The 19,292-nt window shown below is 39.5% G+C and overlaps 1 protein-coding gene across 1 annotated transcript in view; it reads left to right on the forward strand.

The window, feature by feature from the left end:
- Nucleotides 1-19,292, forward strand: part of rfc5 (replication factor C (activator 1) 5) — a 79,219-nt gene that overhangs the window by 7,370 nt on the left and 52,557 nt on the right. Inside the window, exons 2-3 of the mRNA XM_063034597.1 lie at nucleotides 3,403-3,467; nucleotides 15,293-15,429. Coding sequence (XP_062890667.1) covers nucleotides 3,403-3,467; nucleotides 15,293-15,429 — 202 coding nt within the window. The remainder of the gene's footprint in view (nucleotides 1-3,402; nucleotides 3,468-15,292; nucleotides 15,430-19,292) is intronic.

Consider the following 19,292-nt stretch of genomic DNA (forward strand, 5'->3'; position numbering starts at 1 on the left):
ATCATGATGCGGGGTTTTCACCTGAAACATTGACAATTCCTTTGCTCCCACAAGAATCCACTGAGTTGTTCCAGCTGATAGTTTGTTGTTGCAAATCAGGATACACATTGCAGGTTTTGGGTGTGATTAAATTAATCTAGGATGCAAGATGCTTATTGACCAGTTGTGAATTACACTTAGTGGCCATTTATTAGGTATCTCCTGTACCTAATAAAGTGGCCATTGAGTGTGTTCAGGATCGTCTGCTGGTGTAGCCCAACCACTTCAAGGTTCGATGTGTGTGTTGAGAGGTCTCTGCTGCATAACACTGTTGAAATGCGAGGTTATTTGTGTTACTGTCACCTTGTTGTCAGCTTGAACCAGTCTGGTCATACTCCTCTGACCTCTCATTAACAAGGCATTTTCAGCTACAGCACTACCACTCATTGGGTATTTTTTGTTATCGCACTATTCTCTGTACACGAGAGACTGTTGTGCGTGAAAATCCCATTTCAGCAGTTTCTGAGATACTCAAGCCACACCATTTGATTCCAACTATCATTCCACGGTCAAAGCCACTTGTCTTCCTTATTCTGATATTTGGTCTGAACAAAAATTGAATCTCTTGACCATGTCTGCATGCTTTTATGCATTGACTTGCTGCCACATGTTTGGTCAATTAGATATTTGCATTAATAAGCAGGTGCACCTAATAAAGTGGCCACTGAGTGCGTAATAATCGTCTAGGTATAAAATATGGATGAGGGTATAGTAGGGGTGAGCAAAGATGGCTTGGGATGATTTTCAGTAGGTATAAGTAGGCAAAGAATATAAATGATTCTGAATCACATAATTGGACTAAAGATATATGGAAGTTTGGTAACTAATAACTACCACTTAGTCATATAGTAGAATGTTGTTTTTTATATATAATTATTACACCTATCTATAAATATTTCCAAAAAAAACGGAAAATTCTGTGATAATACCTGTATTTTTAAAAGGTCATTTATGTCATTAGTCACTCTCTGAAAACAGCTTCAACATTTATTAATTAATGCAGCTGCAAATGTAGATTCCACCAACCGCAGTGTCTCATGTATTTGGTTCAGATGCCAACCAGGCATTAAAATGCTTGCTGCTCAAACTCAAAATATCAAGCAGCATCTGTGAAGGCAAAAAGTTCAAGTTGATATTTCAGGTCAAGACCCTCCATCTAGACTGAAAGAAAACAGGAAAGATTGACAAGCCATTCCCAGGTTGTGACAGGGTACAGTTTGTGAGAGTGAAGAGGCATGGGGAGACCAGCCACCAGCTAACTCATTGCTCAGTTTGAACCAGTCTTCCGATTGTTTTGGCTTCGGGGAGTGTGTGGGGAGAAAAGTAACATGGAAATTCCCCTTTCCCACACCAAGCAGAAGATGCCTGCAGCCACACAGCATCCAAAAAAACGGTCTCCAGCAACACACACAAAAGGCTGGGAGAACTCAGCAAATCAGGCAGCATCTATGGACATGAATAAACCGTCAATGATTCTGGCTGAGACCCTTCTTCAGGACCCCATCTGTTCTGCTGTTCCCCTAAATGCTTCTTCGTATGTACAGAATGTCCATAAGTCAGTTGTTCCTAATCTGGGGAGGACCTATATTTAGCAAGGCTGGGACCAGATGTGGAGAGAGTGATGGGCAGACAGAACCAGCTGGAGGACGGGATGGGAAGAAACCACAACCTGTGGTTTTAACAATCTCATTTTTGTGAGTCAGAATATACCATTATCTGTGGTTTTAACAACTCCAGAGTAGATATTAGCACCGTTTTTTTAAAGCCTATATGTCCATTTACTAAAAACTTTAGAAGAGTTACCATGCCAATCATTTAGCTCAGGCTTTTCCCCATCTCGCATATCGTTGCAGGTGGGTTTATCTCTCGTCTTTGTACATGCCCAGTTTAGCAAAATTATTTTTGCTTGTATTGATTTTTTTTCCCTCTTCCATGAGCTACAAATAATACACTAGACACATCAAAAGTGAATGTTCAGTTGTTGAGTTGTTCTTAGCACTTGTTTGCAATCTGTGTTTTACTGCCAATTGTCAGTATGCTAAGGATGCAGACCTGGTCAATCAACATCTTTCTACTAAGGTTGAGTTTATTATTCGTGCAAATTTAATAAAGGAAATTGGTGATTACAAACTGCATACGTTTCAATACAAGTAGTTAGAGAAGGTGGTAAAGTCAGATATAATTATAAAGTTTAAAAAATTTGTATAGGTACTTAGATATGGAACGTATAGGAGAATATAGGTCTAATGTTGGCAAGTGGGATTAGCATGGATAGGTGTCGTAGTTGATGTGGACAAAAGGCATAGATAGAGTGGATATGGAAAGGATGTTTCCAGCAGTGTAAGAATCTAGGATGTAGGGCACAGCCTCAGATTAGAAGGATATCCCTTTAAAACAATGATGAAGAATTTATTTAGCCAGAAGGTAGTGAATCTGGAATTTATTGTTATAGATGTTGTTGAGGGAAATAATTGGGTGTATTTAAAGTGAAGGTTAATGAGTTCGTGATTAATAAGGGCATCAAAGATTACAGGGAGAAGGCAGGAGAATGAGATTGAGAGGGAAAATAAATCACCTATGATTGAATAATAGAGAACACCCAAATGGTTTGCATGGCCCATTTCTGCTGCTAGGTCTTATGATCCAAGTGCAGTATTATCTTTCACAATGGACCCTAGATAGCAAAATGCACTTTCTATTTTTAGTCTAATGTTGAGTTATGCTTTGTCTTCTACCTAATTTTTTGACAGAAAAAGAGTGGGAAACTATTGATGCATGCATGGAAAAGACTATTCACGTGCTACTGAAGCTGATCTTTTGTCCAAGTGGTTCTATCAGCAATTCTCAATTTGGACTTTATGCTCTCACTCTATGTGTGCCTCAAGATATAAGCCATTTTATCGGCAGAGAAGGCATGCCATAATCACAGAAATACTAGTAAATACGGTAACTGGCATTCTTAATGGTAGGTTAAGAATGCCTGTGGCAATATTTAGTATTCATTATGTTCATGAATAAAAATCATGCAGTCATTTTTTCGTGCACAGTTAAGAGTTGCCCATTTTCAGCAATACATTCTTTAAAAACATTGATAAAAATTAAATTCTCGCATAGTGACTATGAATTTGAGATTATCTTAAATATTGGTCAGCTGGAACCATCTATTACGATTTTGCAAATTCTTTTAGACATTATTATTTATAACTTTTAACTAGTACTTGTCCATTTAGTAATGGAATAACTAAGTGTGTCTGCATCCATGGGTAAATTCTCCTACTTTAATTATCATTGAATCATGTCTGCCCCAAAATTTGATTTTATCTATTTAAAAGCCATATAAATTATCTCAAATTTCTGTTCCAGGGTGGAAAAGTATCGGCCCCAGACCTTGGATGATCTTATTTCCCATCAAGATATCCTTAACACAAGTAAGTTGCTGTCAAGTTGCAGTATTTCATTTTCTGCTCCCATTTATTTTGTAAGATCAATCAAAATAGAAGTACAGTGTAAACTAGTGGAAATTTAAAAATATATTTCTTGTGATGGGTGTATGTTATTAAGGTGTGACATTACTGTTGGTCTTTGTAAACTTTGAAAGTGCTGGAAATACACAGCAGGTCAGGCAGCCTCTGTAGAGGGGAAACGGTTAATGTTCTAGAAGCATTTCATCAGATCTAGTAAATGTTAGAAATTAAACATGTTGTAAGATACAGAGGAGGAAGGGGGATTCAGAGAACAAGGCCAACACACACAAAATGCTGGAAGAGCTCAACAGGTCAGGCAGCATCTATGGAGGGGAAAAACAGTTCTATTTTAACTTCATCAGTCCACAGGACTTGTTTCCAAAATGTATCAAGCTTGTTTAGATGTTCCTTTGAACCTTTTGAATAGAACTTTTTGGCTGCAATGAGCAAAGGTATGTTTGGAGAAAACAGGGTGCAGAATTTCATGAAAAGAACCCCTCTCCAACTGTTAAACACGGGGGGTGGATCAATCATGCTTTGGGCTTGTGTTGCAGCCAGTGGCACAGGGAACATTTACTGGTAAAGGGAAGAATGAATTCAATTAAATACCAGCAAATTCTGGAGGCAAACATCACACCGTCTGTAAAAAAGCTGAAGATGAAAAGAGGATGGCTTCTACAAGCAAATAGAGAGAGTACAGAGGAGATTACTAGAATGTTACCTGGGTTTCAGCACCTAAGTTACAGAGAAAGGTTGAACAAGTTAGGTCTTTATTCTTTAGAGCGTATAAGGTTGAGGAGGGACTTGATAGAGATATTTAAAATTATGAGGGGGATAGATAGAGTTGATGTGGATAGGCTTTTTCCATTGAGAGTAGGGGAAATTCAAACGAGGGCATGAATTGAGAGTTAAGGGGCAAAAGTTTAGGGGTAACACGAGGGGGAACTTCTTTACTCAGAGAGTGGTAGCTGTGTGGAACGAGCTTCCAGTGGAAGTGGTAGAGGCAGGTTTGATTTTGTCATTTAAAAAAAAATTGGATAGGTATATGGACAGGAAAGGAATGGAGGGTTATGGGCTGAGTGCAGGTCGGTGGGACTAGGTGAGAGTAAGCATTCGGCACGGACTAGAAAGGCCGAGAAGGCATGTTTCCGTGCTGTAATTGTTATATGGTTAACAGGATAATGAACCTAAACATACTTCAAAATCCACAATGGGCTACCTCAAGAGGCGCAAGCTGAAGGTTTTGCCATGGCCCTCACAGTCCCCTGACCTAAACATCATCGAGAATCTGTGGATAGACCTCAAAAGAGCAGTGCATGCAATATGGCCCGAGAATCTCACAGAATTAGAAGCCTTTTGCAAAGAAAATTGGGCGAAAATCCCCCAAACAAGAGTTGAAAGACTCTTAGCTGGCTACAAAAAGCGTTTCCAAGCTGTGATACTTGCCAAAGGGGGTGTTACTAAGTACTGCCATGCAGGGTGCCCAAACTTTTGCTTTCAGCCCTTTTCCTTTATTGTTATTTTGAAACTGTAAAAGATGGAATTAAAAAAGTTTTCTTGCTTAAAATATTAAAGGAATGTGTCATCTTTAACTTTATGCCTTTTGGAAATTAGTTCATCTTTTACTCGCTTAGCTATTCACAGTAACAGAAATTTTGACCGGGGTGCCCAAACTTTTGCATGCCACTGTATGTACTGATGCAACAGTTCAGCGTGTTTGATTTTCATCAGTGACGATCTTGGCAAATTCATAAATCAATTTCCCTGCTGCTTCGTGATCGGCGGATGCTTCATCAGCACAAATCTTTAAAAATTTAATCCCGTGCCTTTTCTTAAATTTCTGCAACCAGACTGCTGAATTCTCACAATTAACTTCAATTTTCAGTTTGTCATGATGGATCGTTGTTTGATGATCGGTATAGCATTGAGTGGCATATGTCTACTCCACTGACAAACCTACTCTTTAAATACAGCATCGATATCTTCCTTGTTTGCTTTATGCTGTGCTTTTCTATTTTTCATTAACTTCTCTTACGCTATATACGTGAGGTTACTTTTCAGAACTGTCTGTGTGCAGAGAGACCTGCGCAATGCCTGGGGATTTTCCCAGCACCATATGAAATTTTCCATTTGTGACATCATGTTAGCACTCAAAATATTTTGGATTTCGGACGTGTTTGGAATTTTGGATAAGCAGTACTCGACCTACATCAAAAGTTGCTGTGAGAAGGGGAGTGGATGTTGTTAGAGTTGAAGGAGACATTGGAAAAACAGAAATAACAATGAACAGGGAGGGAAACATGAAACTTCTGCTCCTTTGCCCCTTCCTTTCCCACAATCCGGGCAGCCAAACACTCACAGGTGAAGCAGGTATATTTAGTGAACTGCATGGACCCAAGAAAATCCCAGTGTTTTGAAGGAAGTAGCTTTATAGGTAGTGAATTTTTGTTGGCGTCTTCCAATATTCTACAGTCTCGAATTGATTCAGTAGATTATGGGTTAACAGATTTGACCTGACTTAAAATACTAGGGAAAAAGAAACCAGGGAGCAGTTGACTTGTAAAAACATGTTGCAGTCTATAGTGAAGGACACCTTATAAGCAACAAGAGTTGATGGGGGTGGGGAGGGGGTAATAGACTGATAGGGATTGAGTGTTATCAGAGGAAAACAATTGGAATGAGCAAGTTTTCTCATGTTGGCAACTAGGACAGGGATTGATACTAATGGCTGCAGCTATTCATGAACTCTCAGCAGTTTGGCTGAAGGGACCATTTAACATATTTACACACTTCTTGGTGATTTAAAAAAAACTAGCTGAGAATGTGAGTAGAGGCAAATGTGAAGAAATTTAAAGAGGATATAGACAAGGTAAGTGGGCAGGAGGAGGCAGTCGCAATATAATGCGGAAAAATGTGAAGTTACCCACGGTGCACAAAAGAGAAAATCGAAATACTTTCTTGAAGATGAGAGATTTCTGTAGTGTTTAAATTCAGAGACTCATAAGTGTTTGTACACAGGTCATTAAAAACCACTGCAGATGTAGAGGATGATTAGGAAGGGAAATATTTTGTCTTTTTATGAGAGGATTTGAGTACAGGAGTAAAGATTTATTAGTGCCATTAAATTGGCATATTGGTTTATTATTGTCACAAGTACTGAGGTATGGAGAAAAGTTTTGTTTTGCATGACATCCATTCAAATCATTTAATCACATTAATACATCGAGGTAGTCTATGATGGAATTAATAACAATGCAGAATCTAGTGTTATAATTACTGAGGAAATGTAGTGCAGTAGACAATCAAGTGGAGAGTTATTCTTGACTTCTCTAAGGTTTAACACCGACCTGATGAAGGGTTTCAGTCCAAAACATCAACTGATTATTCCTCTCCATGAAAGCTGCTTGACCTGCTGAGTTCTCCAGCATTTGTGTGTGTTACTCTGGAATTTCCAGCATCTGCAGAATCTCTTTTGTTTATAGTTAGCATTATCTGAGGAAATAGCATCTTATAATTTTAATCATGTAATTTATTCTAATTTTAAAGAATGTGTTTTTATTTTTGCCCAAATCTTTAAAATTCAAAATCAAAAGGTAGACACATCAACTCAAGTGTCTGATTCTGTAGTTTTATTTGGCAATTTCTGGATCTTTTGCTTGAGGTATATTTTTTAGTATCAAGAACACAACAGAAAAAGATTTTCTATATTTTTCAGAGCCTTTCTTCTTTGCTAATTCTAAATGAAAACCCACTCTGAGTTCTTCAACTGTGATAGTCTCAAAGTTCAATGTGGTGATTATTTTCCATGATATTGGTAATGGACAAAGTGATTAAGGCCATAATTCTACAACAAAAATGAAAGTTACAAATTAAAAGTCACCTACATAGTAATATTGAAGCGATCAAAAACAGCTAAAATATATTTTAAAAATCAAATATAAGATTATCCCAAAAAGATGTCTAAGCCTCAAATATGATTGATAATAAATATTTTATGTGCATGTTTTCTTTTTATATTCAAGAAGAATATGATTTTAAAAGCAAAAACTTAACGTAGAATCAAATATAATGAACAGATATTATTAAATGAAAAATAAATTCAAGATTATACTTGGGAGTCTTCAAATACAGACTTCATAAACTGCCTCAATAATCAGTGTACTGTATTTTTAGTTTTGTTCTTTTTATTTGTTTACATTGTGATATGCTGTATCTCCTCAGTGCCCACTCTGAATTGATCTTGCTGGATTTTTCACTAATTAAATTGTATAGCATTAGTTCAAGTTTGGAAAGTAAATTTAGAATTTGTAAAGAAGATTCTATTTTTTTCCACTGCAGTTCCTACCATTCCTCCCATAACCCACGTCTGCTTAAAGAAAATATCTGATTGAAATTTGAGTTGTTTTTAACTTCATGAGAGATTCTAAATTATTGGCTTTGAAAGCCCTTGCAGGGTCATTAATAATCTAAAGTTTGACTTTATTCTAATACCAGATTTACTTCTGGGTAACGGTCACATTAACCTACATTTCTTCTAATGTTGCCTATCTATCAAGTTTGATGAGGGATATAAAACTCTAATAATAGGCCACAGGGATTTAGTTATCTGCATTTGTAATGAGTCATTAGCTCATGATGTATATGCTTTCCCTCAAGGCCAAGATGAAAAGATGACCTTTTAAGAATAGTTTATAGGAGTTTGTGCTGTTGATATCATTTTAAGTTATGAGTTATAGAATAAAAAAAATCATCCTAAGTAGCTTCTTTGTTAACTGTAACTTTGTTCAAGTGTAGTTTATTTTTAGCTGCATAGCACAAAATGAAATTTAATGAATTATTTTTGAACTCTTGGTGATTCTGGAAAATTAGCTTGTATTGATTTGGTGAGTCCTGGTAGAATTCTAAATCTAACCTAATGAATTGAAATCGATTTGACTTGATGAAATACTGTGCACAATGCTGAGACTACTTGCTGTGGGGGGAGAAAAAAGATTGCAGTGGGGAGAAAATAGATTGAGAGCAACTTAGCAAGGAATGTAGAAGCAGGGAGTAAGAATAGCTTCTGCAAGTGTGTAATAGGGAAGGACACAGCTAAAGTACATATCGTTCCCTTGAAGGAAGAGAATGGCAATCATGGGAAAGTCAGGGATAGGAGATATTTGGAGAAGTGAGGGGTAGTACAACGGAACAGCATTCAGTGCTACTGCTTCACAGCTCCACAGAGCTGGGTTTGATTCTGACCTCGGGTGCTGTCTTTGTGAATTTTTTATGTTCTCTCTATGCCCAGGTGGATTTCCTATGGGTATTTTGGTTTCTTTCCCACAACTGAGAGATGTACTGCAGGGGTTAATTGGTTATTGTAAAATGCTCCTTTTGGAAAGATGAATCAAGTTGATGGCAAAACTGAATCAGAAATGAATTGATGGGTTTATGTGAATGAGAATAAGTTACATGGGCATTGAGAAATAAGGAAAAGGGGATTCGGAGTAATGAGATTGTTTTTCTGGGAGATTCGGTATCCCTCTACACATAATGACCTGAATCTTAGGGTCCTCAAAGAAGAAGTTGCAAAGATAGTGAATGAATCGGATAACATCTTCCTGTATTCTCCAGTATTCTCTAGATTCTCGGAAAGTCTTAGCAGGTTGGAAAACTGCAAGGAAGTAAGAAGAGAAGAAACTACACAGAAGCTGGACTACATCTGTTATTGGGAGATTACTGGAATTCAGTACAAAGGAGATATGATAAGGACATTTCCAAAGAAAAGGAAAATTATATGATGTAGCTGAGCCAAAATAATGTTATGAAAGAAAATACAGGTGTCCCCCGCTTTTCGAACGTTCGCTTTACGAAACCTCACTGTTACGAAAGACCTACATTAGTTCCCTGTTTTTGCTAACAGAAGGTGGTTTCACTGTTACGAAAAAAGGCAGCGCGCGGGGAAAAGCAGCGCGCAAAAAAAAAATTAGCGCGCGCCCTGAGCGGCCGCTCTCCCCCGGATTCAGAACGGCATTCTAGCCGGCATTGCTTAAACACATGCCTGTGAGCAGCCGTTTGCAAGATGAGTTCTAAGGTATCAGAAAAGCCTAAACGAGCTCATAAGGGTGTTACACAGCGTAAAACTAGATATAATTAAGTGTTTCGATCATGGTGAATGAAGTAAGGACAAAGTGAGTTTGCCTTGTGGAAGTTGATGAAGATGATGTTGAAGAGGTTTTGCCATCCCATGACCAAGAACTGATAGATGAAGAGCTGATGCAATTGGAAGAGGAAAGGATAACAATCAAAACCGAATGCAGTAGTGAAAGTGAAGTCTTCCAGGAACTGAACGTGAAGCAGCTGTGTGAGATTTTCGCTGCAATGATAAAGTACGTCTTTAATTTTGAAAGGGTACGTTGGTTTAGGACATATTTGCAGGATGGTTTGAGTGCTTACAAAGAATTGTATGATAGAAAAATGCGTGAGGCTAAGCAGTCAAGCAAGCCTTCCACATCAGCCACAGCAGACGACGAACCTTGACCTTCGACATCGAGGCAGGCAGACATAGAAGAAGATAACCTGCCTGCCCTGATCGACGATGAGGTGACACCCCAGAGTCCCACCACTCTAACCCCCGGGCCCTGGACAGATACCGATTGGCGGAGAATGCAGCGGTAGCTGGAACGCACTCAGCGCATCTTTAAGAAAAAAAGCCGAAATAAACAAGCTAATTAATTAGGTGCCGCCCGGCATGTAAATGTCGGCCCAGATCAGAGGCGATTGTCGATTGCGTCGTCTCTGATCTGGGCTGACATGTATGTGCCGGGCGGCACCTAATTAATTAGCTTGTTTATTTCGGCTTTTTTCTTAAAGATGTGCTGGATGCGTCCCGGCTGCCGCTGGACCCCTGCATTCTTCGCGGATCGGTATCGGGTTGCTGCCTGGAGGTTGGGGGCCACTGCACCACCCCAGACTCCGACGACTCAGCCTAACACACCATCATCAGTGTGCTCGATGTCTTCATGATTACCATAAGTGATACTACACTGTACATACATTATTTCTACTTTATATCGGCTGTGTATTTTTACGTGTTATTTGGTACGATTTGGCAGCTTCATAGCTTAAAGGTTACTGGAGAGCGCTTGCGCCGTGTTTCTGCCGAGAGCGCTTGCGTGAGATTTTTGCTACGGAGAACGGTGCGCAATGATTGTGGAAAAGTATTTCTACTTTATATAGCCTGTGTATTCATATCATTCCTGCTTTTACTATATGTTAGTGTTATTTTAGGTATTATGTGTTATTTGGCATAATTTGGTAGGTTATTTTTGGGTCTGCGAACGCTCACAAAGTTTTCCCATATAAATTAATGGTAATTGCTTCTTCGCTTTACGAGATTCCGGCTTACGAACCGTTTCATAGGAACGCTGTATCTTTGGATGACGGGGGAAACCTGTATGACAATTTATTTTGGAATGTAATGAGCAGGGTAGATGAGGAAGAATTCACAAGTGTAAATCCAGTAATCCAGTACCACAAGTACTACCACACTGCAGATTGTCTGAACTATTGGATGACATCTGGGAACACTTTATTTTGCATTTTCTTATATGTGACTCAATAATAAACTAAATTTTCTGATAAATTCTGTGGGTTTAAAGGGATGTGGAAACAACCTGGAGAACTGCAATTTGTCAGCCATCTGTAATTTACAAACAGGGCTCGCACTCTAGATCCCAGCTCCTCTTGTAAGCCTTTTTCATGTTCCTGACTCCCAGTTATTTGGAGCCCTGAATTAGCCTTGGCTTCACACACTCAATCCACGCTCTTAGTGTTACTCAGTTGACTTTGTAAGTTAATGGATCCATAGGTAGTTAGTCCACAGATAACAAGGATTTACTGTACTTTTGAGTGAATGAGAGGCCAAACAGGTTTCCTGAGCAACCTGATGTCAGATTATCTGTTTTAGGGTGTTTGATTTTAAGATTGAATTCAAACAGGTGCCACAAACTAAAAGCTAATGGCCTTGCTGTGATATATTAGTATGGATAGAAAATTGGCTAAGAAGCAAAAAAAACAAGTAGTTGAGTGAAAAGGTCATTTTCAAGTTGAAACAGAGATCAGTACTGTACATTTTGGCCCAATTAAGCAGCTGCCCCAATTAGCTGAAATTTTATGGAAATAGTTAAAAAGCCATGAAACAGACAAACTACCATTTAACTGAGTAACAAATCTATAAAACTGTGTTTCCTGATAGTTATTGATGGAGGAATTCAGCGTACACTGCTGTGTTATTTTGATTGACTGTAAATGGTCAAATACAATGCTATCCTTATTGTTTAAAGGCTTCTGGAAAATTTAACCATATGGAAGTATTCTTCGAAGTTTGTGGATTAATAATGATCTTGCGCTAATAAATGATTTGTCCAAAAACACCTGGCAAGGCTATTGCGAAATCTAATGGTCTTGAACTAATGCTTTGCTTATAGATTTCGTAAGCATGATCCATCAGCTTCAAATCCTTCCCCTTGAATGTTGGTGTATTTTCCATGTGCAGTGAAAAAATACTCAGGTTTTTGAGGTTGCAGCTATTGATTAGGTGGACAAAAGTGGTCACTCCACTGTTCTAAAATGTGATCGTAATAGGTCTCCAGAGTTCCAGAGAGGTATAAATCATTGATTAGTAGGAAATATTTGCAACAGTGCTTGTTAATTCAGTTCATTAATGCTGGTTGGAGTAATCATCAATTGGCTCTAGATGTCCCTGCAACTAAAATTATTAAAGAAAAGAGTGATTTCAGCATAAATCTTTTTTTCCAAAAAGATTTTAGTAGGATATGATTATGATTCAAGAGTACAGCTTTACTTATCTCTCATTATGATTATTCTTGAACTGTGTGCTTTTGGTTGTGAAAGCATCCCCAATTGTGTACGGAGTTTCAACTTTTTTTAAATCCATGGGGCTGGAGAAATGACACAGTTCAGAGTCAGGATGCTGTTTGGCATGGAGAGGAATATGTTGGTGATGGTGTTCCCACACACCTGATGACCCAGGTTTCAGAGGTATTGTGCAACACATCTTTGAGATTTGCTACACACATCAAAGTTGCTGGTGAACACAGCAGGCCAGGCAGCATCTCTAGGAAGAGGTGCAGTCGACGTTTCAGGCCTGACGAAGGGTCTCGGCCTGAAACGTCGACTGCACTTCTTCCTAGAGATGCTGCCTGGCCTACTGCGTTCACCAGCAACTTTGATGTGTGTTGCTTGAATTTCCAGCATCTGCAGAATTCCTGTTGTTTGTTGTTTGAGATTTGCTGCAGCTTTTTGAACCTATTGAAACTAGAGAATATCCCCAGTAAATGAAGTGAATGCTTTAACACGAGTGTAAGTTGCTGTTCAAATTGGCTGCTTTATTCTGGATTGTATTGAGTTGTTTGATTGTTTTTGGAAATGCAGTCATCTAGGCATGTGGGGAGTATAATATCACATTCTTTGCTTGCTCTGGAGATAATGAAAAGGCTACAGAGGTCAGGCCATGAATCATTTTGTGTAGAATATGCACCCTTCAGCATACCCTTGTAAGTACTTAATGGTGGCTGCTTATCCTGCAGAGTATGATTGGATGGAGGACTTCCATGACCAGATGGCCTTTCTGGAGCTGGAGTGGTCCGAGACGCTGAGGACAGTATTTTGTTTTGGCTACTTTTTCAAAATAGTGTAGAAATAAACAATAATGCACACACAATATGGGTGCATAGCCAAAAAAGTTATGAAAACCTGTTCAGTTAAAAATTCTTGTCAATGATGACCGTGTGCACTCTTGACAGTGATGGTATTGAAAATAGTAATAACATGGGAGATGTTGAGGGGTTAGTAAGACTCTGTCAACTTGTGTGTATGAATGTTATTTGACAGTTATCTGAGCATTAGCACCTTCATAATTTGAGATGTAGATTGAAAGAGTTTAAAAACGCAAACAACAGGAATTCTGCAGATGCTGGAAATTCAAGCAACACACATAAAAGTTGCTGGTGAACGCAGCAACAGGTCTCGGCCTGAAACGTCGACTGCACCTCTTGAAAGAGTTTTTCCACTTGACTGCAGTGAAGCATTGCAAGACGACTGTCTTTGGGCACCATCCTGAGGAATAGTTACTTTAATGTCATTGGACTAAAATAGTTGGCTTTAAACCACCATAACCATTTCAATTTATGCAGTGCTTGACTCCAGTAAATGATTTCAATTTAGTTTGGCTCCTAGATGCTACACTCAACTCAATGCCAACTTGTTGTCAAGGGCTATTGTTCTTGCCTCCCCTAGGGAATTCAGTTATTCTGTTTGTGTTTGAGCCGAGCAATAAAGTAATCTGGAGTTGAGGTTTTGACAGAACCTGATCAATTAGCAGGTTATTAGGATGTAAATGCTACTTAATATTATTGTTGTCAAAACATTCCTTCATTTTCTAATTGGTTATTGATTGGCCTGATTAGATTTGGATTTTCTCTAATTTTTGTGAGTAGAATAAAACTGGATAGTTTTACAGTTTCAGGTGAATGTTTGGGCTAGATCTAGCATCCCTGGTCTTTGCTGTACTCAATCATTTCTTGATGTCACTTGGTGAAGGGACCTAAGCAGGAGGAAAAAAATGGATAATCTACTCAGTAATTCCAGTTGAAGGTAGTAGCAAACACTTTGGGTTTGCTGCCATTGAAGATGGGAATATTCCTAACATTGTTTAATTGTCCTCTTATTCACCGCTGCACATGGTAGATAAGCAGAGATTTGATCTGATGATTGTAGGGTTGTTCAGCTTGCTCTCCAGCATTTTATTTCCAGTGTTTAGCATGCACTTACTGTGTTGTAGCTGATAATTGTTTCCAAACAAGCTGGTGGTGCTCAGTATATGAGAGTGAACTTGGGTTTCCAAATGCCTATGAGATTAATGCTTCATTTTGGTGCTACCATGACAACTGTACTGTATATGGCTTCCTACATTGCTCAAACACAGCCAGTGTAAACTTAAAGAATAAAACTAGATCCTTTGACTAACCTCTCAGACTCAACATTAAATTCAGTAACTTCAAATAATCAGCAAATAGAATGTTTGCATTTCTTCCATTTAGATTCCTACATTTTCAGTTTTTTTTTGTCTTCTCTATTTTACAACTCCTCCACGCAACTTTACATTTGGTATTCACTTACCCTATCTCTTAATCTTGCTCTTGATATTTAATTTCATTGCCTTCCATCCCACCAATCAACCTAAAGCATTGACTCAGTTTCTTAATCCACTAACCTGTGCTTCTATTAAAGTAAGAAGTGCAATTAGGCATACAGTTTGACAATGCTCCATCATACACTAAAATTGTGGTTGATCTAATCTTGGTCTCAACTTCATTTTCCTGCCTGTTCCCCATTTCCTGACTTCAAGCATCTGCAGTATTTTCCCCCCCAGATTTTTAGTACGGTACTTCAAAAGAGATATTTCCAAACATTGTAGATTTGTTCTACTTGCAGGATGTCTTAGATATGATCTATTTAATTTAAAAGCTGTGTTCAATAGGTGTGAATATTACCGCTGTATTTTTCTTCTTATGAAACTAGAGCAATCATTTTTTCCACCTTACAAGAAAATCTACGAATGGTTTGCTTTAAATGATTAAATATTTGCAAATGATAACAAATTTATTTTCCAAAGATTCATGATGCATTTTATAGTTAACCTATATTTTCCATGTGAACCTATTATTTAACAATGTAAGCTTAAATTACACAACCGAAATAAAATTATTTGGATTTGTTTGTTATAGTTGAGCGATTTATCAATGAAGATCGGCTCCCTCATCTGCTATTTTATGGACCACCAGGAACTGGGAAAACATCTACCATATTGGCTTGTGCCAAGCGACTTTATAAGGACAAAGAATTAAATTCAATGGTTTTAGAGGTAACAAAGTTTTTGGAATTCTAAAATAATTTAGGGAAGTTTGGGGAACTTTAATAATACAATGTTGTTTCCAATTTAGAAGTAGATTTTACAAGGACACATTTAGCTTAGTGATGATTTACTTATGTTTTTCAATACAGTAGATACAGAATTCAAGGCAGCAGTCAGAGCATTTCTCGTGGATCGGAGCTGGGACCATTTTTACCACATTAATAACATAAATAAGAGGGAGAAGACTTTGGGCTCTAGAGCCCCCTCACTGTTCAGTGCAATTGTGGTTGATCTTGAACCTCAATACCACTTTCTTATCATGTAAGACTATAGGAGCAGATTTAGGTCATTTGGCCCATTTCATCATGGCTCATCCAATTTTCCTCTCAGCCCCAATCTACTGCCTTCTCCCCATATCCCTTCATGCCCTGACCAATCAAGAATTTATCAACCTCTGCCTTAAATACACATAAAGACTTCATAGCTGCCTGTGGCAATGAATTCCACAGATTCACCTTTCTCTGGCTAAAGAAATTCCACCTCATCTCCATTCTACAGGGACACCTCTCTATTCTGAGGCCATATCCTCTGTTCTTAGACCCTCTCACCATAGGAAACATCCTTTCCACATCCACTCTATCAAGGCCTTTCACCATTCAATCGGTTTCAATGAGGTCACCCCTCACTTTTCTGAATTCTATTGAATACAGACCCCTAGTCATCAAATGTTCTTCATGTGACAAGCTATTCAATCCTGATATAATTTTTGTGAACCTCCTTTGAACCGTCTTCAGTTTCAGTACATCCCTTCTTAGATAACGGGCCAAAACTTCTCTCAGAACTCCAAATGAGACCTTACCAATGCTTTACCATTACATCCTTGTTTTAATATTCTAGTGCTCTTGAAATGAATGCTAACATTGCATTTGCCTTCCTTATCACAGACTCAACCTGCAAAATAACCTTTCGGGAATCCTGTACAAGGACTTCCAAGTCCCTTTGTACCTCAGTCTTTTTGTATTCTCTCTCCATTTAGAAAATAGTCAACTCTTTCATTTCTTCTACCAAAGTGCATGATCATACACTTGCTGACATTGTATTCCATCTGCCTTTCTTCATCCATTCTCCTAATCTAAGTCCTTCTGTAGCCTCCTTATTTTCTCAAAATTACCTGCCCCTCCCCCTGTCTTCATATCATCTGCAAACTTTGCAACAAAGCCATCAATTCCATTATCCAAATCATTGACATATAATGTAAAAAGAATCAGTCTCTACACAGACCCCTGTGCAACACCTCTAGTCACTGGCAGCCAGCCAGAAAAGGCTCCCTTTATTCCCACTCTTTCCCCCTTGCTAATCAATCATTGCTTTATCCATGCTGGAATCTTTCCTGTAATACCGTGGACTTTAGCTTGTAAAGCAGCCTCGTGTGGCACCATATTAAAGGCTATCTGAAAATCCAAGTACACATCAACCAATTCTCCTTTGCCCATCCTGTTTGTTATTTCTTCAAATATTTCTTGTTATATCCCCTGATATTTCTAATATCCAAAAATATGTTGACCTGATTGTTGATTGCAATCCATGACTGTGCCTTTATAGGGCTCTTGAGCAGAAAATTTCAATGGTTCAGTGAGGAAATGTTTCCATATTTGAGTCTGTGATCCCAACTTCTTGAATCCTCAGCCAGCAGTAATATTCTCCCTGTTTCCATCTTGTTGAACCTTCTAAGAATTGTGTGATTCAATAACTTCATTCTTCTGTACTAATAGAAGTTTAGCTCGCTTAATTTCTTCTCCTATTGCCTGACCTGTTATACCGCAACAAATCTGGTGAATTTGCATGGGATTCCCTCAAAGCAAATGCATTCTTTTTTGGTAAAGACACAAATATTACAGAGTACTAAAGGTGTAACCTAACCAAAACACTATAAGACCATAAGACATAGGAGCAAAATTAGGACATTCAGCTATTGAGTCCACTCCACCATTTCATCATGGCTGATCCTATATCCCATTCAACCCCATGCACCTGCCCTCTCATCACATCCCTTGATGCTCTGACTAATCAGGAATCTATCAACTTCAGCTTTAAGTATACCCTGTGACGAGAATACACATAAATTAAGATGTTAGCTGGCCTGGGCTGGCACCAGTGGGATCAGCAGTTGGTCTGCCACCTGTCTTCAGGAGAAAGAGAGATAAGGAAAACAATGGAGCAGCATTTGGAGATGTTAATGAAGGGACGGGAGAGAGTAACGGAAGGAGAGCTGTCAAGATCGGCTCCCCCTTTGAACCCTGAACTGTTTGAAGTGATGGACAGGCGATACCCCAGCAGGGGGGATAAAAAGGGACAGGTTCGCTAAGGCAACACACACACGACACCCTGAGGTAACGAGACCCTGGAAGCGGTGCGTCTCCCACAAGTCGGTGGGAAGTTTTGGACGGCTGGTTGCGGGACAAGCCATAGACGCACAGGGTGGAAAGGCACGATCGGCGGGAACCTGGTGTGTGTCCACCCTTGCCTGGGTGACAGGTTCACCGCAGAGAAACGATCGTATCTGGAAACGGAGGGGTCACGGTCGGTGACCTCAGATGACATCACAAAGAGCTCGCACGAAAGCTGACTGAGAAGAATATCGAAGGTCTGTGTGGAAGCGGCTTGAATATTCATTCGTTTTGCTCTCTCTCTCCTTCCCCCCACTGTCCATCTCCCACGGCAGCGATTACTGCGAACTGAACTGAACTTCGCGTCACTTTGAAACTGGTCATTTACCCCTAGACAACGATAGAGCTTGATTGATCCTGTTATCTTAATTCTGTGTACATGTGTGTTTGTCATTGCTGAGCTGTTGCATTTATTATCATTTTGATTAGAGTACTGTGTTGCTTGTTTCTTTAATAAAACTTTCTTAGTTCTAGTAATCCAGACTCCAACTGAGTGATCCATTTCTGCTGGTTTGGCAACCCAGTTACGGGGTACGTAACATAAGTGGGGTTCTCGTCTGCGATTTTGAACACTAAATTTGGGACGGAGTAAATTGATTGGGTTAAAATTCCCGAAAGAAAGAAAAGACAAACAGCAGAAATGGAGGCTGAGGAATTTATAAAGGCGCCGACCTTGGAGGCATTAGAGGATGCCAGGAAAACGGAATTGGTAGCTGTGGCCAAACGGTTGAATCTTGCCAAGGGGAAGTCGACAATGAGGAGAGAGGAGATACACAGAGCTATCGTAGAGCACTATGTATCTAAAGGTGTGTTTCCCCAAGGGGAGCTGGAGGTGGTGTCTATTGAAAAACCTGCTGGAGACGCGGTACAGGTGCAGCTTGAAAAACTGAGACTCGAGCATGAGTTCCGGGTACGGCAGTTGGAGCGAGAAGAGAGAGAGAGACAGTTGGAGCAAGAGGAGAAACAGAGGGAAAGGGAATTCGAGCTGGAGAAGTTAAAGATAAGGGCAGAGCAGGGACCCGTGCCGAACCAAGGTGGAGGGTTCCGGGCGACCCAGGAGGTTAGGCTGGTTCCCCCATTTGACGATACCGATGTGGATCGGTACTTTCTCCATTTCGAAAAAGTTGCTACAAGTCAGGACTGGCCAAGGGATAAGTGGGCTGTTTTGCTTCAGAGTGTACTGAAAGGGAAAGCCCAAGAAGCTTACTCAGCTTTGTCCGCGGAAGATGCCCAGAGGTATGAGGTGGTGAAAGAGGCCATCCTCAGGATTTATGAGTTGGTCCTAGAGGCATACTGGCAGAGGTCCGGAATGCGAGGAAGCAGTGGGACCGCATGTATTTAGAGTTTGCCCGTGAGATGCAGACATATTGTGAGCGTTGGTGCGCCTCGAAGGGGGTAGAGGGGGATTATAACAGACTGCTACAG

This window comes from Mobula hypostoma, chromosome 27 (genome assembly GCF_963921235.1).
Source record: "Mobula hypostoma chromosome 27, sMobHyp1.1, whole genome shotgun sequence".
Taxonomy (NCBI): Eukaryota; Metazoa; Chordata; class Chondrichthyes; order Myliobatiformes; family Myliobatidae; genus Mobula; species Mobula hypostoma.